The sequence below is a fragment of the Pristiophorus japonicus genome, chromosome 20 (genome assembly GCF_044704955.1).
Source record: "Pristiophorus japonicus isolate sPriJap1 chromosome 20, sPriJap1.hap1, whole genome shotgun sequence".
Taxonomy (NCBI): Eukaryota; Metazoa; Chordata; class Chondrichthyes; family Pristiophoridae; genus Pristiophorus; species Pristiophorus japonicus.
The window spans coordinates 41,652,446-41,677,527 of NC_091996.1; the positions used below are offsets into that span (position 1 = coordinate 41,652,446).

The window sequence follows — 25,082 nt, forward strand, 5'->3', positions numbered from 1 at the left end:
ACTCTCGCTCCTTTCTTCAGCAGCGGGGTTATGTTTGCTACCTTCAAAACCGCGGGGACCATTCCAGAATCGAGGGAATTCTGAAAGATCAAAATCAAAGAAAAGGCTGGAGGGGGAAGGAGTGACTGGGTCTCATGCAGTGGTGATTCTGTTCAATGGTTGAGACGACAACACAATAGGGGCTGTTCTCGAATACCCAGCAAAAACTGACACGCAAATGAAGAGGATGTTTCTTGTTATATGATTGCTATATTTCACCTTTAATAATGTCTGCATCCTTTGTACTGTACTATATTAGGCTTATGGTTTGACAAGGTACCTAAAGGTCATTTTAAATTGACTGATGAGTACCTGCAGCTATTTGCTCAGAACTTTACTTGAGGTTGTTGACACAGATGATACTAATTCATAAATTACGTTAGACAAGAACCTCCAAATGCAACACGGTTGTGTTTAGAGAATTTCTGACTCTTTATGAATATTTAGTGTTGGAGATCTTTTTCCAAAGTAGGGTTTTGATGTTGTTTAACAGCAGGGAATGATGTACCTCCATCTGGCTTGCCAACCCATTTAGTGTCATGCAGGTCTGCAGGTGTTTCTGTAATTCGTCTCTGAAATCGATGGGTGCTCCATACAGCAGATACTCCCGCAGTAAGCCACAAATCTTGGCCAGATTTGGTTGTATCAGTTCAGTATTGCATTGCTTCACTAGTTTGTCACAGGTTGATGTGCAATCTTTCCCATGTGTGCAGTCTGTGTTGTGTTCACAGTGTCGCCCTTTATAGAATCCTTTAAGAGTCATTTCTGTCACCACCTTCCTTAAGTTAACCATTTTAAAATCATATTTCTCATTGTAACCGATGTTACCTGGGTCTGTGTCGCAAATGTAAAAACTGCCGTAAGTACCGTGAAAAATCTCCTCCACGAATTCCAAGAGCCCGATGGTGATTTCCACTCGCCGTGGCCATGCAGGAGCAAACCAGCGGTTCAGGCTCTTGTGCACCATTGTGGGTAAAACTGCTTGAAGGAAGCGTGGCACCTTGATGCTGTACAGTGAGTGGTGGGAGATCTTCTCCGTGACGTACAGGTCTCCACAGTAGCCCAGCAACTGGGCCGTGTGTTCCTTCTCGTGCAGAGAAACAATCAATAAAAACTCATTGAGCTGAAGCAAGGCCCAGATAGACTTTGCTTCTGCTAATGAGACCTTCTTGTCCTGGTTGATATCTGCCATGCTGATTATTCTGTTGACAAGGTTCCCAAGTGAATGCTGATCTCCAAGACTAGACTGAAAAAAGTGAGAGTATTGTGAGTGACGGCAATGCTGATCCTGAATATAGTCCCAGGGAAGGGGAGGGGGGAGGAGGGAAGGGGAGGGGGGAGGAGGGAAGGGGACGGGGGGGAGGGGAGAAGAGGAGGGGGAAGGGGAGCGGAGGGGGGGCAGGGGAGGGAAGCGGGAAGGGAGGGGAAAGGGAAGCGGAGGGTGGGGTGGTAAAGGGAAGCGGAGGGTGGGGGGGAAGTGAAGGGGAGGGGGGAGGGGAGGGGGAAGGGAAGCCAGGGGGGGAGGGGGAAGGGAAGCCGGGGGGGAGGGGGGAAGGGAAGCCGGGGGGGGGGGGGGAAAGGGAAGGCAGGGGGGAGGGGGAAGAGGGAAGCCGTGGGGGGAGAGGGAAGGGAAGTGGGTGGGGGAGGGGAGGGGGAAGGGAAGCGGGGGGTGGAGGGGATGGGGAAGGGAAGCAGGGGGTGGAGGGGAGAGGGACGGGAAGCGGGGGGGGGAGGGGAGAAGGAAGGGAAGGGAAGCGGGGGGAGAGGAGGGGGAAGGGAAGCGGAGGGGGAGGGGGAAGGGAAGCGGAGGGGGAGGGGGAGGGGAAGCGGAGGGGGAGGGGAAAGTGAAGCTGAGTATGGGGGGAAGGGAAGCAGTGGGAGGGGGAAGGAAAGCGGGGGGAGGGGGAAGTGAAGTGGGGGGGAGGGGGAAGCGAAGCGGAGGGTGGGGGGGAGAGGGGAAGAGGTGGGGGGAGGGGGAGAAGAGGTGGGGGAGACGGGAAGAGGTGAGGGAGACGGGAAGAGGTGGGGGGGGAAGGGGGGAAGAGGTGGGAGGGAGGGGAGAGGGAGGTGCGGGGGGGGGCGGGGGAGGAGGAAGGAGGAGGAGGTGGGGATAAGAGGGAGAGGGGGTTAGGGGAGAAAGGGAGGAGGATGATGGGGGGAGAGGAGGATGGGGGAGAGGGGGTGAGGAGGGGGAGAGGGAGGAGGAGGGGGAGAGGGAGGAGGAGGGGAAGGGAAGCGGGGGATGGGGGCGGTGAGGGGGGGGGAAGGGAAGCGGGGGGAGGGGGAAGGGAAGGGAAGCGGGGGGGAGAGGGGAGGGAAGGGAAGGGAAGCGGGGGGGAGGGGGAAGAGGTGGGGGGAAGGGAGGGTTGGGGGGGAGAGGGGAAGAGGTGGGGGGAGAGGGGATGAGGTGGGGGAGAGGGGAAGAGGTGGGTGGGGGAAGGGAGGGTTGGGGGGGAGAGGGGAAGAGGTGGGGGGGAGAGGGGATGAGGTGGGGGGTTGAGGGGAAGAGGTGGGGGGGAAGGGAGGGTTGGGGGGGAGAGGGGAAGAGGTGGGGGGGAAGGGAGGGTTGGGGGGGAGAGGGGAAGAGGTGGGGGGAAGGGAGGGTTGGGGGGGAGAGGGGAAGAGGTGGTGGGGAGAGGGGAAGAGTTGGGGGGAGGAGAGGGGAAGAGGTGCGGGGGGAAGAGGGGAAGAGGTTGGGGGGGGAAAGAGGGGAAGAGGTTGGGGGGGGGAAGAGGGGAAGATGTGTGGGGGGGAAGGGGGAGAGGGAGGAGATGCGGAGGGGAGGTGGGGGGGAGAGGGGAGGGAGGGTGATGGGGGGATGGGAGGGGAAGGAGGGGGGGTGAGGGGAGAGGGAAGAGGAGGAGGGGGGAGAGGGAGGAGGAGGGGGGGAGAGGAGGAGGAGGGGGGGAGAGGAGGAGGAGGGGGGGGAGAGGGAGGAGCAAGGGGGGGAGAGGGAGGATGAGGAGGGGAGGAAGAGGGAGGAGCGGGGAGGAGGTGCGGGGGGAGAGGGAGGAGGTGCGGGGGGGAGAGGGGGAGAGGGAGGAGGTGCGGGGAGGGTAGGGGGAGAGAGGGAAGAGGAGTGTGGGGGGGGAAGAGGGGAGGGAGGGTGAGGGGAAGGAGGGGGGAGGGGGAGGGGGTTGGGAGGGGAAGGAGGGGGGTGAGGGAGGTGGGGGGGGAGAGGGAGGAGGAGGAGGAGGGAGGAAAGGGAGGAGGAGGAGGGGGGTGAGGGAGGTGGGGGGGAGAGGAGGAGGAGGGGGGAGAGGAGGAGGAGGATGGGGGAGAGGGAGGAGAGGGGAGAGGGAGGAAGAGGAGGAGCGGGGTGGGGGAGAGGGAGGAGGAGGTGGGGGGGGAGAGGGAGGAGGAGGTGGGGGGGGAGAGGGAGGAGGAGGAGGGGGGGAGAGGGATGAGGAGGAGGGCGGAGAGGGAGGAGGAGGAGTGGGGTTGGGGAGAGGGAGGAGGAGGAGTGGGGTTGGGGAGAGGGAGGAGGAGGTGGGGGGGAGAGGGAGGAGGAGGTGGGGGGGAGAGGGAGGAGGAGGAGGGGGGGGAGAGGGATGAGGAGGAGGGCGGAGAGGGAGGAGGAGGAGGTGGGGGGGAGAGGGAGGAGGAGAGGGGAGAGGGAGGAAGAGGAGGAGCGGGGTGGGGGAGAGGGAGGAGGAGGTGGGGGGGGAGAGGGAGGAGGAGGTGGGGGGGGAGAGGGAGGAGGAGGAGGGGGGGAGAGGGATGAGGAGGAGGGCGGAGAGGGAGGAGGAGGAGTGGGGTTGGGGAGAGGGAAGAGGAGGAGTGGGGTTGGGGAGAGGGAGGAGGAGGTGGGGGGGAGAGGGAGGAGGAGGTGGGGGGGAGAGGGAGGAGGAGGAGGGGGGGAGAGGGATGAGGAGGAGGGCGGAGAGGGAGGAGGAGGAGGTGGGGGGGAGAGGGAGGAGGAGGGGGGGAGAGGGAGGAGGGGGGAGGAGAGGGAGGAGGGGGGAGGAGAGGGAGGAGCGGGGGGGAGAGGGAGGTGGTGCGGGGTGGGAGGGGGGAGAGGGAGGAGGTGCGGGGGGGGTAGGGGGAGAGAGGGAAGAGGTGTGTGGGGGGGGGGTGAGAGGGAGGAGGAGGAGGAGCGGGGTTGGGGAGAGGGAGGAGGAGGTGGGGGGGAGAGGGAGGAGGAGGTGGGGGGGAGAGGGAGGAGGAGGTGGGGTGGAGAGGGAGGAGGAGGCGGGGGAGAGGGAGGAGGAGGGGGAGAGGGAGGAGGTGCCTGGGGGGGGTGAGAGGGAGAGGTGCAGTGAGGGTGGGGGGAGAGAGGGAGGATGTGCGTGGGTGGGGGAGAGGGAGGAGGTGTGTGGGGGGAGAGGGAGGAGGCATGAGGGGGAAGGAAGTGGAGGGAGGAGGCATGGGCGGGGTGGGTGGTGACAGAGAAGAGGTGCGGGGGGGGAGGGGAGAAAGAGAAGGGGTACGGAGGGGAGGGAGGAGGTGGGGAGGGGAGGGGATGGAGGGGTTGAGGGGAGGGGATGGAGGGGTTGCGGGGGGGAGAATGTGCGGGGGGGTGGTGAGGGGGAGGAGGTGCAGTGAGGGTGGTGGGAGAGGGAGGATGTGCGTGGGTGGTGGGAGAGAGAGAGGAGGTGCGTGGGGTGAGGTGCGTGGGGTGGGGGAGAGAGGGAGGGAGGTGCGTGAGGTGGGGAAGAGAGGGAGCAGGTGCGTCGGGGGGTGGGAGGAGGTGCGTGGGGGGAGAGGGAGGAGGTGCGGGGGGGGGGGAGTGAGGAGGTGCGGGGTTGGGGGGGGGGTGAGGGAGGAGGTGCGGGGGGGTGGTTAGAGGGATGAGGTGCAGGGAGGGTGGGGGGAGAGAGGGAGGAGGCGCGTGGGGGGGAGAGGAAGGAGGCGCGTTGGGGGGAGAGGGAGGAGGCGCGTGGAGGGGAGAGGGAGGAGGCGCGTGGGGGGGGAGAGGGAGGAGGCGCGTGGGGGTGGGGAGAGGGAGGAGGCGGCTTGGGGGGAGAGGGAGAGTGAGGAGTTGCGTGGGGGGGGGAGACTGAGGAGGTGCTTGGAGGGGGGAAGAGGGAGGAGGTGCGTCGGGGGGGGGAGGAGAGGGAGGAGACGTGTGCAGGGAGGAAAGACGAGGTGAGGGGGGAGGGAGGAGGTGCGGGGGGCGGGAGGGGAGGGAGGTGTTGCGGGGGGGCAGGAGGGGTGGCAGCGGGGAGAGGGGAAGGGGTGTGTGGGGGAGAGGGGAAGGGGTGGGGGGGGGAGTGGGGAAGCTGTGGTGGGGGGGGAAGGGAAGAGGTGCGAGGGGGAGAAGGGACGAGGTGGGGGGGGAGAGGGGAAGAGGTAGGGGGGGAGTGTGGAAGAGGTCGGGTGGGGGAGAGAGGGAAGAGGTGGAGGGTGGAGAAGGGAAGAGGTGGGGGGGTGACAGAGGGGAGGTGATGGGTGGGGAGAGGGTAGGTTGTGCGGGGGGGGGGGAAAGAGGGGAAGAGGTGGGGGAAGGGGGGATAGGGGAAGAGGTCGGGGGGAGAGGGGAAGAGATGGCGGGGGAAGATGTGGGGGGGAAATGGGGAAGAGATGGGGGGGAGTGGGGAAGAGGTGGGGGGCGGAAGAGGTGGGAGGGAGAGGATAAGGGGGTGGGGTGAGAGGGCAAGGGCGGGAGAGGGGGGAGAGGGATAGGGGAGGTGGAGAGAGGGGAAGAGTTGTGGGGGAGAGACGGGAAGAGGTGGGGGGGAGAAGGGAAGAGGTGAGGGGGGAGCGGGGAAGAGGTGCTTGGGAGAGAGGGGATGAGATGGGGGGAGGGGGAATAGGGGAAGAGGTGGGGGAAAGAGGGGAAGAGGTGGGCGGGGGAGAGGGGAAGAGGTGCTGGGGAAAAAGGGGAAGAGGTGGGGGGAGGGGGAATAGGGGAAGAGGTGGAGGAAAGAGGGGAAGAGGTTGGGGGACGGGAGAGGGGGAGAGAGGGGAAGAGGTGGGGGGTGGGGAAGAGGTGGGGGGGTGAAGAGGTGAAAGGGGAAGGGGGGGGAGAGGGGTAGGAGATGTGAAGAGGGGATGAGGCAGGGGGAGAGAGGGGAAGTGGCGGGGGAGGAGAGAGGGGAAGAGGTCGGGGGGAGTATAAGGGGGAAGAGGTGGAGGGGGAGGAGGAAGTCGGCGGGGAGGTAGGGAAGTTGGAGGTGGAGGGGGAGAGGGAGAAGGTTGAGGGGGAGAGGGAGAAGGTGGAGGGGGAGGAGGGGGTAGGGAGGAGGAGGAGTGGGAGAGCGAGGAGGTGCAGGGGGGCTGTGAGAGGGAGGAGATGCCGGGGGGGAAGGAGAGGGAGAAGGTGCGTGGGCGGTGTGGGGAGAGAGGGAGGAGGTCCATGGTGTGGGGGGTAGGAGAGGGAGAAGGCGTGGGGCGGGGAGGAAAGAGACGAGGTGCGGGGGCAGGGGTGGAGTGGGAGGAGATGTGGGGGAGGGGGGAGTGTGGAGGTGCATGGGGGGGCAGGAGGGGGTGGAGGCATGGCGGAGGGTGGAGGCATGAGGGGGAAGGAAGGGGAGGGAGGAGGCATGGGCAGGGGGCGGGGTGAGAGGGAGGAGATGCGTGGGGTGGGGGAGAGAGGGCGGGAGGTGCGTGGGGTGGGGGAAGCGAGGGAGGAGGTGCGTGGGAGGGGGAAAGAGAGGGAGGAGATGCATTGGGTGGGGGGAGGATTGGGAGGAGGTGCGTGGGGGGAGAGGGAAGAGGTGCGTGGTGGAAGAGGGAGGAGGTGCGGAGGGGAGAGGGAGGAGGCATGAGGGGGAAGGAAGGGGAGGGAGGAGGCATGGCGGGGGGAGACAGAGAAGAGGTGCGGGGGGGTGGTGAGATGGAGGAGGTGCAGGGAGGGTGGGGGGAGAGAGGGAGGAGTTGCGGTGAGGGTGGGGGAGAGAGGGAAGAGGCGCGTGGGGGGGGGGAGAGGGAGGAGGCGCGTGGGGGGGGGGAGAGGGAGGAGGCGCATGGGAGGGAGAGGGAGGAGGCGCTTGGGGGGGAGAGGGAGGAGGCGTGCTGGGGTGGGGAGAGGGAGGATGCGTGTGGGGGTGGGGGAGAGAGTGAGGAGGTGCGTGGGGCGGGGGGGAGAGTGAGTTGGTACGTTGTGGGGGAGGGGAAGAGTGAGGAGGTGCGTTGGCGGTGGGGGGGGGGGGGAGAGTGAGAAGGTGCGTTGGGGGGGCGAGGAGGTGCGTTGGGGGGGGGGGAATGAGGAGGTGCGTGGGGGAGAGGGAGAGGGAGGAGATGCATGGGGGTGGGAGACTGAGGAGGTGCGTCGGGGGGGGGGGGGGGAAGGAGAGGGAGGAGGTGTGCGCGGGGAGGAAAGACGAGGTGCAGGGGGGAGGGGGGGAGATAGGAGGTGCGGGAGGGGAGGGAGGAGGTGTATGGAGGGGGGGAAGGAGAGGGAGGAGATATGGGCCGGGGGAGGGGAGGGAGGAGGCGTCGGAAGGGTGAGGAAAGAGGAGGAGGGTGGAGAAGGGAAGAGGTGAGGGGGTGACAGAGGGGAAGAGGTGGGTGGAGAGGGGAGGTGGTGGGTGGGGAGAGGGTAGGTGGTGGGGGGGGGAAGAGGGGATAGGGGAAGAGGTCGGGGGGGAGAGGGGAAGAGGTGGAGGGAAGAGGGGAAGAGGTGGTGGGGGGGGAGAGGGGGAGAGAGGGGAAGAGGTGGGGGGGGTGAAGAGGTGGGGGGGGAAGCGGGGAGAGGGGTAGGAGGTGTGGAGAGAGGTGAAGAGGTGGGGGAGGAGAGGGGAAGAGATGGGGGGGGTGAAGATGTGGGGGGGAATGAGGAAGAGGTGGGGTGGAGTGGGGAAGAGGTGGGGGGGAGAAGGTAAGGGGGTGGGGGGGAAAGGGTAAGGACGGGAGACGGGGGAGAGGGATAGGGGAAGTAGAGAGAGGGGAAGAGGCGGGGGGGAAAGCGGGGAAGAGGTGGGGGGGAGAGGTGAAGAGGTGCTGGGGAGAGAGGGGAAGAGGTGGGGGAGCACGGATAGGGGAAGAGGTGGGGGAAAGAGGTGAAGAGGTGCTGGGGACGGGAGAGGGGGAGAGAGGGGAAGAGTTGGGGGGGTTGAAGAGGTGGGGGGGTGAACAGGTGGGGCTGTGAAGAGGTGAGAGGGGAAGGGGGCGGGAAGGGGGGAGAGGGGAAGAGGCGGGGGGAGAGAGGGGAAGTGGCGGGGAGGAGAGAGTGGAAGAGGTCGGGGTGGAGAGGGGAAGAGGTCGCGGGGAGTGGGGGGGGGGCGGAGGGGAAGTGGTAGGCGGAGTGGGGGGGGTAGAGAGGAAAAGATGGGGGTGTGGGGGGGCAGAGAGGGGAAGAGATAGGGGGAGTAGAAGGGGGAAGAGGTGGAGGGGGAGGAGGTAAGGAGGAGAAAATCGGCGGGGAGGTTGGAGCTGCGGGGGAGGATGGGGAGAGGGAGGGGGAGCGGGAGCGGGAGGAGGTGGAGGGGGAGAGCGAGGAGGTGCGGGGGGCCGGGAGAGAGGGAGGAGATGCCGGGGGGGAAGGAGAGGGAGGAGGTGCGTGGGTGGTGTGGGGAGAGAGGGAGGAGGTCCATGGTGTGGAGGGGAGGAGGGGTAGGAGGCATTGGGGTGGGTGGAGGCGTGGGGGAGGGTGGAGGCATGGGGTGGGCAGAGGGAGGAGGTGCGTGGGGAGGGGGCAAGAGGGAGGGGGCGTGGAAGGGGGACGAGAGGGAGGGGGCGTGGGAGGGGGCACGGGAGGGAGGGGGCGTGGTGGGGGAGGAAAGAGAGGAGGTACGGGGTGGGGGGGGGGGAAAGAGAGGAGAGGGAGGATGTGCGTGGGTGGGTGGGTGGCCGAGAGAGGGAGGAGGTGCGTGGGAGAAGGGGAAGAGAGGGAGGAGATGCATTGGGGGAGAAAGGGAGGAGGTGCACGGGACGGGGGGGGGAGAGGTAGGAGGTGTGCAGGAAGGGGGGGAGAGAGGAGGAGGTGCGCGGGAAGGGGGAGAGAGGAGGAGATGCGCGGGAAGGGGGAGAGAGGGAGGAGGTGCGTGGGGGGAGAGAGGGAGGAGGTACGCGGGAGGCGGGGGGAGAGGGAGGAGGTGCACGGGGGCGGGGAGAGGGAGGTGCGGGGCGGGGAAAGAGGGAGGAGGTGTGCGTGGCGGGGGGAGAGGGAGGAGGTGCGCGGGGCGGGGGGAGAAGGAGGTGCGGGGCGGGGAGAGAGGGAGGAGGTGCGTGGGGCGGGGGGAGAGGGAGGAAGTGCGCGGGGTGGGGGGAGGTGCGGGGCGGGGAGAGAGGGAGGAGGTGCGCGGGGTGGGGGGAGAGGGAGGAGGTGCGCGGGGTGGGGGGAGAGGGCGGGGCGGGGAGAGAGGGAGGAGGTGCGCGGGGCTGGGGGAGAGGGAGGTGCTGCGCGGGGCGGGGGGAGAGGGAGGAGGTGCGCGGGGCGGGGGGAGAGGGAGGAGGTACGTGGGGGTCGGGGGAGAGAGGGAGGTGCTGCGCGGGGCGGGGGGAGAGGGAGGAGGTGCGCAGGGCGAGGGCAGAGGGAGGTGGTGCGAGGGGAGAGGGAGGTGGTGCGTGGGGTGGGGGGGGGGATGAGATGTAGAAGGTGCGTGGGGTGGGGGGAGAGGGAGGAGGTACGTGGGGGGTCAGGGGAGAGAGGGAGGAGGTGCGTGGTGGGGTTGGGGAAAGGGAGGAGGTGTGTGGGGGGGAGGGGGAGGGACGGGGTGTGTGGGGGAGAGAGGGACGGGGTGCATAGGGGGGGAGGGGGAGATAGGGAGGAGGTGCGTGGGGTGGGGGGAGTGGGGGATTATGTGTGTGGGGGGTGGGGGGAAAGGGAGGAGTTGCGTGGGGGGGAGGAGGTGGGGGGAGAGAGGGAGGAGCTTCATGGGGGGTGTTGGGAGAGAGGGCGGAGGTGCATGGGGTGGGGGGAGAGAGGGTGTATGTGCGTGGGGGGGAGGAGGAGAGATGGAGGAGGTGGGTGGGGGAGGGGGGAGGAGGTGGGTGGGGGAGGGGGGAGGAGGTGCGTGGTGGGGACGACGACAGGGAGGAAGTACGTGGTGCGGGGGTGGGGGAGGAGAAGGAGGAAAGAGAGGTGTGGGGGTCGGGGGAGGAAAGAGAGGAGGTGCGGGGTGGGGGGGGGGAGGGGTTACGGGGGGGGGAGGAGGTGCGGGGGGGGAGAGGGAGGAGGTGCGGGGGTGGGGAGGAGAGGGAGGTGTTGCTAGGGGGTAGGAGAAGTAGGAGGTGTGGGGGGGGGGGGAAGAGTGGTAGGAGGTGGTGGGGGTGAGGGGGCTGGAGGAGGAGGGGAGGAGGAGGAGGGGAGTGGGTGATAGATGCAAACTAATTTAAATCAAGGGGCAACAGTAAATATATAAATAATCAGTTATTAATTAGATCCAAGGGGATAAAATTAAGCTGAACTAAGAGGGATTAAAGGGATCCAATATGCATAACATAAAAATCTGGCCTACATATGTAATAAATAGGAGTAAGAGGATACTAAACTAAAAATATATATAACATAGTAGATAGACTTAAATAAAATGATGGGACAGCCGAGACCTGTTGCCCGTTATTCTTGTGCTGTGTGGGATCTCCCAGACGCTTCAAGTGTCCCAGATAACTACATGTACAGGAAGTGCCTCCAGTAGCTCGAACTCGAGCTCGGGGTTTGTGAGCTTGAGGAGTGGCTGGAGTCACTGCAGAGCACAGGGGAGGCTAAGAACACGCATTTCAGGAGGTGGGTGTCATCAGCGTACATGTGGAAACTGATGCTGTGTTTTCTGATGATGTCGCCAAGGAGCAACATGTAGATGAGAAATAGGAGGGGGCCAAGGATAGATCCTTGGGGGACACCAGAGGTAACGATGTGGGGGCAGGAAGAAAGGCCGTTGCAAGTGATTCTCTGACTACGATTAGATAGATAAGAATGGAACCAGGCGAGTGCAGTCCCATCCAACTGGACGATGGTGGAGAGGCGTTGGAGGAGGATGGGGTGGTCAACCGTGTCAAAGGTTGCAGACAAGTCGAGAAGGACGAGGAGGGATAGTTTGCCTTCGTCACAGACACATAGGATGTAATTTGTGACATTGATGAGAGCCGTTGGGGCAGGCACGGAAACCAGATTGGAGTCCATCATACTCGGATACAATCTGGGACTCTCCAAAATTCGGTTCGTCAACCTGCAATGTGCATCCTATTTTGGTGGAGAAAGTTTGCCCGTGTGAATTTCTCAGGCGTCTGGTTAGGACATTGTTTGGCACAGTGATGGGGTTCTGCACACGTCATACGTTGGTCTAACCAGATAGTTAAGATGCCCAGTGGCTGAGTTAGACCAAGGGCAATCTGTCCGATTAGAGTGCCAGAGTCAGAGCCACTTGGGGGGAAATTCTATTAAACTAACCTTCAGGAATGTCAGCAGCATCTCCTTGAATTCATCCATCGAGGTCCCTCTGGTTGGTTTGTCAAACAGCATCAGGTCCCTCCGAGGTGGTGTCTCAGGACTTAGATCTGTTCTGAAGGCTTCTTCTATCCCACACTTGATAATGACTTCCTTGTCCCGCCAGACTCCTCCATAAACCTGTGGGGATAAAACATGACAACATGTCCTCCTTCTACGCTGTAAATTTCTATGTTACACAATGACCTACAGCCAGCCAGTGTGCCTAACCCCACTCTCCCCCCTCTTTCTAGCCTGTGCCTTTGCATTTGCTCATTACCAATAGTCTTTTAGTGTATGTAGAGTCTGGTACAGGTACTGTCTGTATTGGATCAGTGTGGGGTTCTCAGTGCCAACTCCTGTGATCACAGGAATTGCCAGATGAAAAAAGATCAAGGTCCATTTAGTTCGCCTTCCATCATCCTGATAGTCACATGATACAATGATAATGGAGTTGTTGACTCATCCTAGCAATGAGTACAACAGAGCCAGACACGAGGCGAGGAAAACCCCCCAGTGGTGGAGAGCTTTAGGAACCAGAGGTCCAAAGTCACCTGTTCCTCCCGAGCCACGCTACACTCATCACAAGTCACATCTCAAATTACTCATATACTGTGTCCAAAATGTTATTTTCTGAAATGTGTACACAATATGTGCATACGTGCATACCTCTTTACAAAAAGCTCTGGCAAGAAATGACCATCAGATCTATTCAACAACAACAACTTGTATTTATATAGTGCCTTTAATGTAGTGAAACGTCCTAAGGCGCTTCACAGGAGTGCTGTAAGACAACAACAAAAATTTGACACTGAGCCACAAAAGAAGAAATTACGGCAGATTACCAAAAGCTTGGTCAAAGAGGTAGGGTTTAAAGGAGCGTCTTAAAGGAGGAAAGAGAGGCGGAGAGGTTTAGGGAGGGAGTTCCAGAGCTTGGGGCCCAGGCAGCTGAAGGCATAGCCACCAATGGTTGAGCAATTATAATCAAGGATGCTCAAGACGGCAGAATTAGAGGAGGGCAGACGTCTCACGGAGGTGGGGGGTGCGCAGTTGTGGGGCTGGAGGAGATTACAGAGATCGGAAGGGGCAAGGCCATGGAGGGATTTGAAAACAAGGATGAGAATTTTGAAATCAAGGTGTTGCTTAACCGGGAGCCACTGTAGGTCAGCGAGTACAGGGCTGATGGGTAAGCGGGACTTGGTGCAAGTTAGGACACGAGTCAGCGAATACAGGGTTGATGGGTGAGCGGGACTTAATACAAGTTAGGACACGAGCAGCCGAGTTTTGGATCACCCCAAGGTTACGAATAGATGGATACAATACGAATAGGCTACTTCAAGGCAGCTAAAGGCAAGTGCATTAAAGAGGCCAGAATTAGAGGAGTGCAGAGATCTTGGAGAGTTGTAGGGCTGGAGGAGTAAACAGAGATAGGGAGGGTGAGATCATGGAGGGATTTCAAAACAAGGATGAGAATTTTAAAATCGAGGCTCTGCCCCTATCCGTTCACCCATCACCCCTGTGCTCACTGACCTACATTAACCTTCAGTTCTGGCAACGCCTCAATTTTAAAATTCTCATTCTTGTGTTCAAATCCCTCCAAGGTCTCGCCCCTCCCTATCTCAGTAATCTCCTCTAACCCTACAGCCCTCTGTGATCTCTGCACTCCTCCAATTCTGGCCTCTTGCACATCCTTGATTTTCTTCGCTCCACCATCAGTAGCGGTGCCTTCTGTTGCCTGGGCCCCAAGCTTTGGAATTCCCTCCCTAAACCTCTCCACCTCGCTACCTCTCTCACCTCCTTTAAGAATCTCCTTAAAACCTTCCCATTGACCAAGCCTTTAATCATCTGTCTTAATATCTACGAATGTGATTCGGTGTCAAATTTTTGTCTGATAACGCTCCTGTGAAGCACCTTGGGATGTTATACTTTGTTCAAGGTGCTATATAAATACAAGTTGTTGTTAATGGTAACCTCTTGGGAAGGGAATATAACCAATCCTAAGATGCTTAAGACTAATGATGCACCTCTAAATGTACTTAACCAACTCCCCCTCTTGATGTATCCGAATGTTTTGAAAATATAATAGAATACATCTGGTAAGTGGCAGATCAATAACCTCCAGATATTGGCCCAGGAATCCAGGTCGGCTGCTTCCCGCGGGCGATTGAGTAAAAAAAATTTTTTAAATGTTCACTTACCTGAACCTGCTGCCCCCACGCAAGTTCCCAGTCCTGAGGCACAGTGTGCAGGTCTGGAGCTGGAGTCACATGGCTCTGGACAGCCAATCAGGTATAGTATGTTCTCATTCATAATAATGTGAACTCCAAGTTGGAGTTCCCATTATTATCATTGAGAAACCCCCCCCCCAAAACAGACTTAACCAATAATAAAAAATAGAAAAAATACACAACATATTTTTATTAATTTAAATGAGTTATTTATGTATTTTTTTTAAATGTATTTTTCCAATATTTTACAAAGTTTTTCAAATTATGGTTTAAAATAAACTTACCATAGTGGGGAGGGTTTTTAACAATGAAATGTGTTTTTTCATTTTATTTTAAAATGTTTTTGTGTATTTTAAAACTCTTACGCCTGGTAAAAGTAGGCTATGTGCCTGCTTTTATCAGGCGCAAGAGTTTTGAGGACATTTGCTGAGCAAGATATGGGTAAATACTGCAATCTTGCCCATGCAAATGACCTCGCTCCCGAGATACGGAGGATCTGGGCTTGACAGATCGGAAAAGCCCGTTTTCAGCACATGAGCATTGTGTGCTGAAAACCGGCTTTTGTGATGCCTTCCCAGGTCCGTACGGACTTGGGGAGACCAGAATTTCTGCCCCATTGTTGCAGTAATTTGAAGACCTCCCGAATGTTAAGGTTTCTGTGATTGTTTTCTGAGAGTTTCCTGGTATCTGTGAAGGAGGAAACAGAAGCTGGATTGAGCTGGAACTGGAGAGTGAGGACAATGCCTTTTGTTGTTGGCCCTCATCATGCCCAGATTGGTTGGTCAGGTACCTCAAGCTTGAGATATGTTAATATATGCAAGGTCACCATTGTGGAAGGTCACCATGTTTCCCCTAATGGGTGAAGCAACAAAAATTCACTTTGATTTTGAACAGCTGTTTGGGAGACAGTGTGTCAGGTTATGTACATGATATGCAAATCAGCTGATGTTTGATTCCCAGCTCGATCTCCAGGGCTGGGGAGACCAGTAGTAAATGTGACAGCTGTTGGCAATTGCTTCAATTCACATGATTCCATCATTTGGCTGCACATTGACGCAGTTGCTGGAATTCAATGAAGCCGAAAGCATCCATGATTATGTATTTCTGAAACATAATTATAATTCTGATAAAAAGGACTCTGAGTAATGATTAGCTCTTACTATTGGACTCAGAACAAGCTAACTTACTGGTAAATAATGTATTGCTGTCTAATTTGCTGATCTATTTTGCTTCTATATATTCTTCTTAATAAACCTGATTCGTAGTTTTTAGCCTACGCTACACAGTCTGTTTTTTATGTTGGTTTAGAGAGATCTCGAGCCCACAGTTATTTCCAGAGAATAATATAATGGGTTGTCCAAAATATTTTGCACATTAGATATTTCATAACTCGCAACAAAAATATATCCCAATGAGAAGGAAAGACTGTAAGAGAAGGGATAAACATCCGTGGCTAAATATGAAAATAAGGGATGGTATCAAATTGAAAACAAGGGCATACAGGTGGCCAAGACTAGTGGGAGGCAGAGGTAATAAAGGCCAACATACGATTTGTTTTCTTAATTGCTTGCTATACCTGCATGTTAACTTTCAGTGATTCGTGTATTTCCTTAGTTAGCCACGGATGGTTATCCCTTCTCTTACAGCCTTTCCTTCTCATTGGGATATAGTTTTGCTGCGAGTTATGAAATGGCGGAGCAGGCTCGAGGGGCCAGTGGCCTACTCCTGCTCCTATTTCTTATGTTCTTAAAGCTAGGTGGGAATGTAAGTTGTGAGGAGGATGCAAAAAGGCTTCAAGGGGATATAGACAGGCTCAGTGCGTGGGCAAGAACACCCAGGTCACTCTGAACACCAACATTTCCCAATCTCTCACCATTTAAAAAATACTCTGTGTTTCTATTTTTCCTATGTGGATAACTTCACATTTCTCCATATTATATTCCATTCGCCATGTTCTTGCCCACTCAGAGCATCCTCCTCACAACTTACATTCCCACCTAGCTTTAAGAACATAAGAAATAGGAGCAGGAGTAGGCCACTGGCCCCTCGAGCCTGCTCTGCCATTTCATAACTCGCAGCAAAACTATATCCCAATGAGAAGGAAAGGCTGTAAGAGAAGGGATAATCATCCGTGGCTAACTAAGGAAATAAGGGATAGTACCAAATTGAAATGAAGGGCATACTAGGTGGCCAAGACTAGTGGGAGGCCAGAGGATTGGGAAACTTTTAAAAGCCAGTAAAGAACGACCAAAAAAATGATAAAGAGAGGGAAGATAGATTATGAGAGTAAACTAGCACAAAATAAAAAAAAACAGATAGTAAGAGTTTCTACAGGTACATAAAAAGAAAAAGAGTAGCTAAAGTAAATGTTGGTCTCTTAGAGGATGAGAATGGGGAATTAATAATGGAGAACAGGGAAATGGCAGAGATGTTGAACAAATATTTTATATCGGTCTTCACGGTAGAAGACACTAAAAACATCCCAATAGTGGATAATCAAGGGGCTAGAGGGAGGGCGGGACTTAATACAATCACTATCACTAAAGATATAGTACTCGGTAAAATAACGGGATTAAAGGCGGACAAGTCCCCTTGACCTGATGGCTTACATCCATAGGTCTTAAAAGAAGTGGCTGCAGAGATAATGGATGCATTGGTTGTAATCTACCAAAATTCCCTGGATTGTGGGGCAGTCCCAGCGGATTGGAAAACCGCAATTGTAACACACCCTTTTTAAAAAGGAGGCAGACAAATAGCAGGAAACTATAGACCAGTTAGCCCAACATCTGTCATTGGGAAAATGCTGGAGTCCATTATTAGGGAAGCAGTAGCGGGACATTTGGAAAAACATAATTCAATCAAGCAGAGTCAGCATGATTTTATGAAAGGGAAATCATGTGTGACAAATTTGCTGGAGTTCTTTGAGGATGTAACGAGCAGGGTGGATAAGGGGGAACCAGTGGATGTGGTGTTTTGGATTTCCAGAAGGCATTCGATAAGGTGCCACAGAAAAGGTTACTGCACAAAATAAAAGTTCACGGGGTTGGGGATAATATATTAGCATGGATAGAGGATTGGCTAACTAACAGAAAACAGTGAGTCGGGATAAATGGGTCATTTTCCAGTTGGCAAACAGTGACGAGTGGGGTGCCGCAGGGATCGGTGCTGGGACCTCAACTATTTACAATCTATATTAATTGCAATTTTTATTAATCTATAAAAAATCTGCAAAGGGATATAGACGGGCTAAGTGAGTGGCCAAAAATTTGGCAAGTGGTGTAATATGTGGGAAAATGTGAGGTTATCCACTTTGGCAGAAAAAATAGAAAAGCAAATTATAATTTAAATGGAGAAAAATTGCAAAGTGCTGCAGTACAGAGGGACCAGTTGGTCCTTGTGCATGAAACACAAAAAGTGAGTATGCAGGTACAGCAAGTAATCAGGAAGGCAAATGGAATGTTGGCCTTTATTGCAAGGGGGATAGAGTATAAAAGCAGATAAGTCCTGCTACAACTGTACAGGGTATTGGTGAGGCCACACCTGGAGTACTGCGTACAGTTTTGGCCTCCGTATTTAAGGAAGGTTATACTTGCATTGGAGGTTGTTCAGAGAAGGTTCACTAGGTTGATTCCGGAGATGAGGGGGTTGACTTATGAAGATAGGTTGAGTAGGTTGGGCCTATACTCATTGGAGTTCAGAAGAATGAGAGGTAATCTTATTGAAACATATAAGATAATGAGGGGGCTCGACAAGGTGGATGCAGAAAGGATATTTCCACTTATGGCGAAACTAAAACTAGGGGACATAGTCTCAGAATAAGGGGCCGCCCATTTAAAACTGACATGAGGAAGAATTTTTTCTCAGAGGGTTGTAAATCTATGGAATTCTCTGCCCTAGAGAGCTGCGGAGGCTGGGTCATAAAATATACTTAAGGCCGTGATAGACATATTTTTGAGTGAATAGGGAATAAAGGGTTATGGGGAGCGGGCATGGAAGTAGAGCTGAGTCCATGATCAGATCAGCCATTATATTAAATGGCGAAGCAGGCTCAAGGGGCCAGATAGCCAACTCCTGCTCCTATTTCTTAAGTCCTTATGTTCTAGTTTCAGTTTCATTCCAGTGGAAGCGTGGGCTAGAATGAGCAGCCTGACTAGAATGGGACAGCCAATGCAAGTTGACTTTGTAACACCACCACCCATCAGAAAGATCACAGAATCTATACCTCATATTATCTCACGCCCTCCAAAGTTCCTTTTTGACAAAAATGCAACATCATCCTCTTGCAATGTATAATTCCCTCGGCTTTCCCAACCTCTCTGGTTCACATGTTCACCGCCCTCTGTATGAAAAATTGATTTAACTCTGCCTTTGCCTTTTGTCTGAACTTGAATCCATTGGCCCAAAAATCCGGCACCCATTTTCACCCCACGACAGTTTTGGGGGTGGGGCAGCCTTACAGCTTGAAGCTGAATTGAGACTTTGGTAAATGTTGGCAATGCTGCTCAGTTATTGTGTCTGTGTCTGAACATCTGCCTTGTTGTCCCTGGGCTGCAACAGCTGTAAACTGTGATGTGGGAACCATTGTACATGCACCGATCTTGGTCTCACCAACAAATCACTTACCTGATGCACGGGGTTTGACGACAGACATTGTTGGAACAGCAGTGTGTTTTCCTCACACAGGTCTTTGCACGCAGAGCCAGAAATAATTCCTTTCTTGTAGCGATCACACTGAAAAAAATATTAAACTCTGCAGGTTAGAGTCTGTTAAATAAATGCTGTCTTGATCAACAAATATTGAAGGGGCTCGAGCCTAATACCGTACTGATGACATTAATTTCTAAAGTTGATATTATCACTGTAATGTCTGTAAAAGCTTGTAATGTTTGTAGCTCCACACTGTGGATGTGGACGTATTGTGGACTGCAACTGCATAGTTAATAATAAACAGAACCAGGCAGATTCCGGAGGCTTCCGAGAGAGCTGCCTGCCATGTGAGGAGCTGCGTGTGTTGTGCTCTGTGAAGATGTCACAATCACCCGGCAATATATCGGAGAAGATACACCAGTAGAATCAGTCCTATTTCTGAGATCAGAGACTGAAAGGGAAACTCAGGCCTGGAGTAAGTTACGTGAAATTAAAAATTTTGGTCACGCTTTTTCAAGAGTCATTTTACTTGTGATGTTAAAATACAGATATTCTGTAGTCCTGAAGCAGACTGTGGCACATCACACTTTACGGAAGAGGATACTGGATATCAATCAGGAGCAGGAATCCTGGACATTTTTTTTACAACAGTTTTGCTTATTATGCTTGCAATGTTTCACTAACTTTTGATTTATTTTTAAATTAAATGATGTTCAAAGTCTCAACAATGGACACTGAGCTAATTCCTCAGACTCAGAAGTTGTACTAATTGCAAAAGACTTAATGTTCAAACTCTTCATACTTACGATGATCATGTGACAGACGTGGCCACGGCACAGTTCCGAGTAGGATGAGTAATGCATGTAAAGCACCCAGCTGCCCACCAGAATCCCGAACCACACCAAGAACAGGTACTTCACTTTAACACCAGGGAGACGCTTCTACCAAAAATACACAAACAATTTTAGTCGCGAATATGATGCACAAAAGCTCACTCTAGACAGTGTCTCCAATGCTGCAGCCTGGATTAAACCCGAGCAATGGTGAATGTGAGGAATCACTAACCAGGCAGGGACCGGAAGACGGTCGTGTTGTCAATTTCAAGATGGCAACGGATAAATAACGGAGAGGGTGCTGTAGCCCAAGGGATGGAGATCCCACGTTCGCGGGGGAGGAGGGGAGGCGCTGTAGCCCAAGTGATGGAGTGCCCACGTTCCCGGGGAGGGCAGGTGGCACAGAGGGGGGTGGGGGGAGCATCGGACTGGCGAAATGCCGACATTCGGACTGAAAAGCATCTCATCCGTGTTCTTCTGAGAATCTTCGAATCTGCCAACCTTTCTCACCACAGAATGAAACAGGATATATGTAACCCCCCCCCCCCCCATCCCCCCACTGGATATATGTGACACCCACCCCCAACTGGAAAGACGCTCTGAGCGGTCTCTGGCCTGCGAGCACCATCGGAGCAGGCCGGGGAGCGGAAGGAACAACGTGACGGCATACCACTTCAGGGAGCAGCACATGCTGGAGCAGGAGAGCAACAGCAGTGAAAAGGGACGTCACCAAGGTCCAGGTCGGTGATTGGAGATTGGGCAAATACAGCAGGAGCGACGAGAGATTGCAGAGGGACGTGATCGGGGCCCAGAAGAGGCGTGAGTTCGGTGCCCAGAAAAGGCGAAGGCCCAAGGGCAGCACGGGCCAACCCACACTGCGATATGTGCGCGCACTAGGTCCGTGCAGCAGAGCTGGTCTCCAATCACCTTGATTAATCCTTGCTACTGGACAAAGACCTAGCTTTGTCAAGCCCATGTGGTGGCTGGTGTGCAACGGCCACCTCATGTTAAAAAAATGCACGCACAGGCATCTTCCACCCTTCAAGATTTAGTTCGGGACTTGGAATTTTAGGTCCTTTATTGAAACACCTGTGAACTTTTTGACGTGGAAGCAAGTCATCCTCGATTCGAGGGACTGCCTATGATGATGATTACAAAGGCAAAATACTGAGGATGCTGGAAATTTGAAATAAGAACAGAAAATACTGGAAATACTCCGCAGGTCAGGCAGCATCTATGGAGAGAAAAACAGAGTTAACGTTTCAGGTCAATGACCTTTCGCCAGAACTGGAAAAAGTTAGAGATGGACAGATTTTAAGCAAGTGCAGAGGCAGGGAAAGGGGGGAAGGTTGGAAAGAACAAAAGGGAAAATCTGCGATAGAAGGCAGGAGAGATTAAATGACAAAAGGTACAATTGTGCAAAGCAAAAGAAGATAGTAATGGGACAGGTAAAGAAATAAAAGATGGCTCTAGAAGTGCTGTAAATGGGAATGACAGAATCATCATCAGCTGCAGTGTGAAAAAACAGGGGCGGAGATTCTGGTCAAATTATTGAACTCTATTTTGTGTCTAGAAGGCTGTAAAATGCCTAATCAAAAGATGAGGTGCTGTTCTTCAAGTTTACGTTGAGCTTCGTTGGAACAGTGTAAGAGGCCGAGGACGGAGAGGTCTGAGTGTGAGTGGAGCGGAGAATTAAAGTGACAGGAAGCTCGGGGTCACGCTTATGGACTGAATAGAGATGGTCCGCAAAGCGGTCACCCAATCTACGCTTGGTCTCCCGAATGAGAACACGTCGCGAGCAGCGAATACAGTATAGTAAACTGAAATAAGTTCAAGCAAATCACAGTTTCACCTGGAAGGAATGTTTGGGGCCCTGACCAGTGGGAAGGGAGGAGGTAAAAGGGCAGATGTTGCATCTCCTGCGCTTGCACGGGAAGGTGCCAATGGAAGGGGCAGGTGTGTTGGGGTGATTGAGGAGTAGACCAGGGTGTCACAGAGTGAGCAGTCCCTTCAGAATGCTGAAAAGGGAGGGGAGGGGAAGATTTGTTTGGTGGTGAGATCACGCTGGAGGTGGCGGAAATGGCGGAGGATGATCCGTTGAACGTGGAAGCTGGTGAGGTGAAAGGTGAGGACAAAGGGAACCCTGTTGTGGTTCTGGGAGGGAGGGGGAGGAGAGAGAGCAGAAGTGCAGGAAATAGAACAGACATGGTCGAAAGCCATGTCAACCAAGGTAGCGGGGAATCCTCGGTTCAGGAAAAAGGAAGACATATCGGAAGCACGAGTTTGGAAGGTGGCGTCGTCAGAACAGATGCGATGGAGACGGAGAAACGTGAAGAATGGAACGGAGTCCTTACGGGATGGAAGTGGGAGGAAGTGTGGGAATCAGTGGGCTTATAGTGAATGTTTGTCAATAGCCTATCCCTTGAAAATGGAGACAGAAGTCGAAGTAGGTAAGGGAAGAGTCAGGGATGGACCATGAGTGACGGGTGGAAATTGGAAACAAAGTAAATGAAATTTTCTAGTTCAGGGCAAGAGCAGGAAATGGCACCGATACATCAATGTACCGGAAAAAGAGATGAGGGAGGGGACCCAAGTAGGACTGGATTATCTGGTACAGTATTAGCTGGTTGCTAATTTTATTGCTCATTTTGGGTCTTGGCTGTGTTCAAATTGGCAACCGTGTTTGACCACATTACCGCAGTGACTTCAGTGTTGGCCGTGAATCACTTTGGGACTTGAGCGTTAAATAAATTCAAATTTGTACCTAGAATCATAGAAAAATACAGCACAGAAAGAAGCCACTCGGTCCATGATGCCTGTGCCATTTCTTTGGTAGAGCTATCTACTTAGTCTCTCCTGTTCTTTCCCCAAAGGCCAGTAAATTTTCCCCCTTCGGTATTTATCTCATTATTGAATCTACTTCTCCCGCACTTTCAGGCTGTGCGTGCCAGATCATAACATGTAAAAACATGCTCTTTCACGTCACCTCGGGTTCCTTATATTGTACTTCCTGTTATTGTGGTATTGTGCTTCTGTCTTTATAAAACCGCACATCGTCCGACAACCTGCCTGCAATGCCACATATCTGCCTCCAAATAAAAGACTTGCATTTAAATAGCGACTTTCAGAACCCCAGGACTTCCCAAAGCGCTTTACAGCCAATTAAGTACTTTTGAAGTATATTCAAATGTAGGAAATGTGGCAGCCAATTTGGGCACAGCAAGTTCCCACAAACATCATTATAGGCAGTCCCTCGGAATCGAGGAAGACTTGCTTCCACTCGTAACATAAGTTCTTAGGTGGCTGTACAGTCCAATACAAGAACCACAGTCTCTGTCACAGGTGGGGCAGATAATTGTTGAGGGAAGGGGTGGGTGGGACTAGTTTGCCGCACACTCTTTCCGCTGCCTGCGCTTGATTTCTGCAGGCTCTCGGCGACGAGATTCAAGGTGCTCAGCGCCCTCCCGGATGCGCTTCCTCCACTTAGGGCGATCTTTGGCCAGGGATTCCCAGGTGTCAGTGGGGATGTTGCACTTTATCAGGGAGGTTTTGAGGGTGTCCTTGTAACGTTTCTGCTGCCCACCTTTGGCTCGTTTGTCGTGAAGGAGTTCCGAGTAGAGCGCTTATTTTGGGAGTCTCGTGTCTGGCATGCGAACTATGTGGCCTGCCCAGCCAAGCTGATCAAGTGTGGTCAGTGCTTCAATGTTGGAGAGGTTGGCCTGGTTGAGGACGCTAATGTTGGTGCGTCTGACCTCCCAGGGGATTTGAAGGATTTTGCGGACAGTAAAACTCAGTAATAAAATAAATGACCAGATCATCTGTTTTAATGTTGAGTGAGGAATAAATATTGGTCAACACACTGGGGAGAACTCCCCTGCTCTTTGAACAGTACTGTGGGGTCTTTTAATACACCTGAGGGAGCCAACGGGGCCTTGGTTTAATGTCTCATCCAAAGATGGCACCTTCGACAGTGCAGCGCTCCCTCAGTACTGCCCCTCCGACAGTGCGGCGCTCCCTCAGTACTGCCCCTCCAACAGTGCGGCGCTCCCTCAGTACTGCCCCTCCGACAGTGCGGCGCTCCCTCAGTACTGCCCCTCCAACAGTGCGGCGCTCCCTCAGTACTGCCCCTCCGACAGAGCGGCGCTCCCTCAGTACTGCCCCTCCAACAGTGCAGCGCTCCCTCAGTACTGCCCCTCCGACAGAGCGCCGCTCCCTCAGTACTGCCCCTCCGACAGTGCGGCCCTCCCTCAGTACTGCCCCTCCGACAGTGCGGCCCTCCCTCAGTACTGCCCTTCTGAGAGTGCAGCGCTCCCTCAGTACTGCCCCTCCGACAGTGCAGCGCTCCCTCAGTACTGCCCCGCCGACAGTGCACGCTCCCTCAGTACTGCCCTCCGACAGTGCAGCACTCCCTCAGTACTGCCCCCGACAGTGCAGCGCTCCCTCAGTACTGCTCTTCCAACAGTGCATAGAATCATAGAATTATAGAAATTCACAGCAGGGAAGGAGGCCATTTCAGCTCATTGTGTCTGCGCCGGCCGACAAAGAGCTATCCAGTCTAATCCCACTTTCCTGCTCTTGGTCCGTAGCCTTGTAGGTTACGGCACTTCAAGTGCACATCCAAATACTTTTTAAATGTGATAAGGTTTTCTGCCCCCACCACCCTTTCAGGCAGTGATTTCCAGGCCCCACCACCCTCTGGGTGAAAATATTTCCCCTCAAATCCCCTCTAAACCTCCCACCAATTTCTTTAAATTTATGCTCCCTGGTTCTTGACCCTTCTGCTAAGGGAAATAGGTCCGTCCTGTCTATGCTATCTAGGCCCCTCATCGTTTTATACTCCTCAATAAGGTCTCTCCTCAGCCTCCACTGTTCCAAAGAAAACAAACCCAGCCTATCCAATCTTTCCTCATTCTCCAGTCCAGGCAACATACTCGTAAATCTCCTCTATACCCTGTCCAGTGCAATCACATCTTTCCTGTAATGTGTTGACCAGAACTGCACACAGTACTCTAACTGTGGCCTAACTAGTGTTTTATACAGTTTAAGCATAACCTCCCTGCTCTTGTATTCTATGCATTGCCTAATAAAGGCAAGTATTCCATATGCCTTCTTAACCACCTTATATGTACCTTCAGGGATCTGTGGACTTGCACTCCAAGGTCCCTCTGTTCCTCTACACTTCTCAGTGACCTACCATTTAATGTGTATTCCCTTGGCTGGTTATCGCTCCCTAAATTAATTACCTCACACTTTTCTTGATTGAATTCCATTTGCCACTGATCTGCCCACCTGACCAGTTCATTGATATCTTCCTGCAGTCTACAGCTTTCTTTTTCATTATCAGCCGCACAGCAGATATTAGTATCATCTGCAAGCTTCTTCATCGTACCCCCTACATTCAAGTCTAAATCATTGATAAATACCACAAAAAGCAATGGACCTAGTACTGAGCCCTGCGGAACTCCACTGGAAACACCCTTCCAGTCACAAAAACACCCAAAAACCATTACCCTTTGCTTCCTGCCTCTCAGCCAATTTTGGATCCAACTTGCCACTTTACCCATGATCCCACGGGCTTTTAGTTTCGTGACCAGCCTGCCAAAAGGTAGTGCCTATTAGAGACCATGAGGGTAATCTTTGTGCAGAGGCGGAAGATTCTGGTAAGGTTCTTAATGAATACTTTGCATCTGTTTTCACAAAGGAAAGGGGCAATGCGGTTACTGCTATCGAGGAGGAGTGTGATATTCTGGATAAAATAAATATAGTGAGAGAGGAAGTATTAAGGGGTTTAGCAGCTTTCAAAGTAGGTAAGTCCCTAGGCCCGGATGAAATGCATCCCAGGCTGTTGAGCGAAGTAAAGGAGGAAATAGCAGAGGCATTGACCATCATTTTCCAGTCCTCTTTGGATTTGGGCATGGTGCCGGAGGATTGGAGGACTGCTAATGTTTAAGAAGGGAGAAAGGGATAGGCCGAGTAATTACAGGCCTGTCAGCCTAACCTCATATTGGAAAATTATTGGAAAAA

At 54.2% G+C, this 25,082-nt stretch overlaps 1 protein-coding gene across 1 annotated transcript in view; it reads right to left on the reverse strand.

Moving 5' to 3' along the window:
• Positions 1–235: 235 nt before the first annotated feature.
• Positions 236–25,082, reverse strand: part of dipk1b (divergent protein kinase domain 1B) — a 30,231-nt gene continuing 5,384 nt past the window's right edge. Inside the window, exons 2-5 of the mRNA XM_070863419.1 lie at positions 19,032–19,166; positions 18,202–18,309; positions 11,315–11,491; positions 236–1,285 (exon numbers count right to left, since the gene is read on the reverse strand). Coding sequence (XP_070719520.1) covers positions 473–1,285; positions 11,315–11,491; positions 18,202–18,309; positions 19,032–19,166 — 1,233 coding nt within the window. The 3' untranslated portion in view covers positions 236–472. The remainder of the gene's footprint in view (positions 1,286–11,314; positions 11,492–18,201; positions 18,310–19,031; positions 19,167–25,082) is intronic.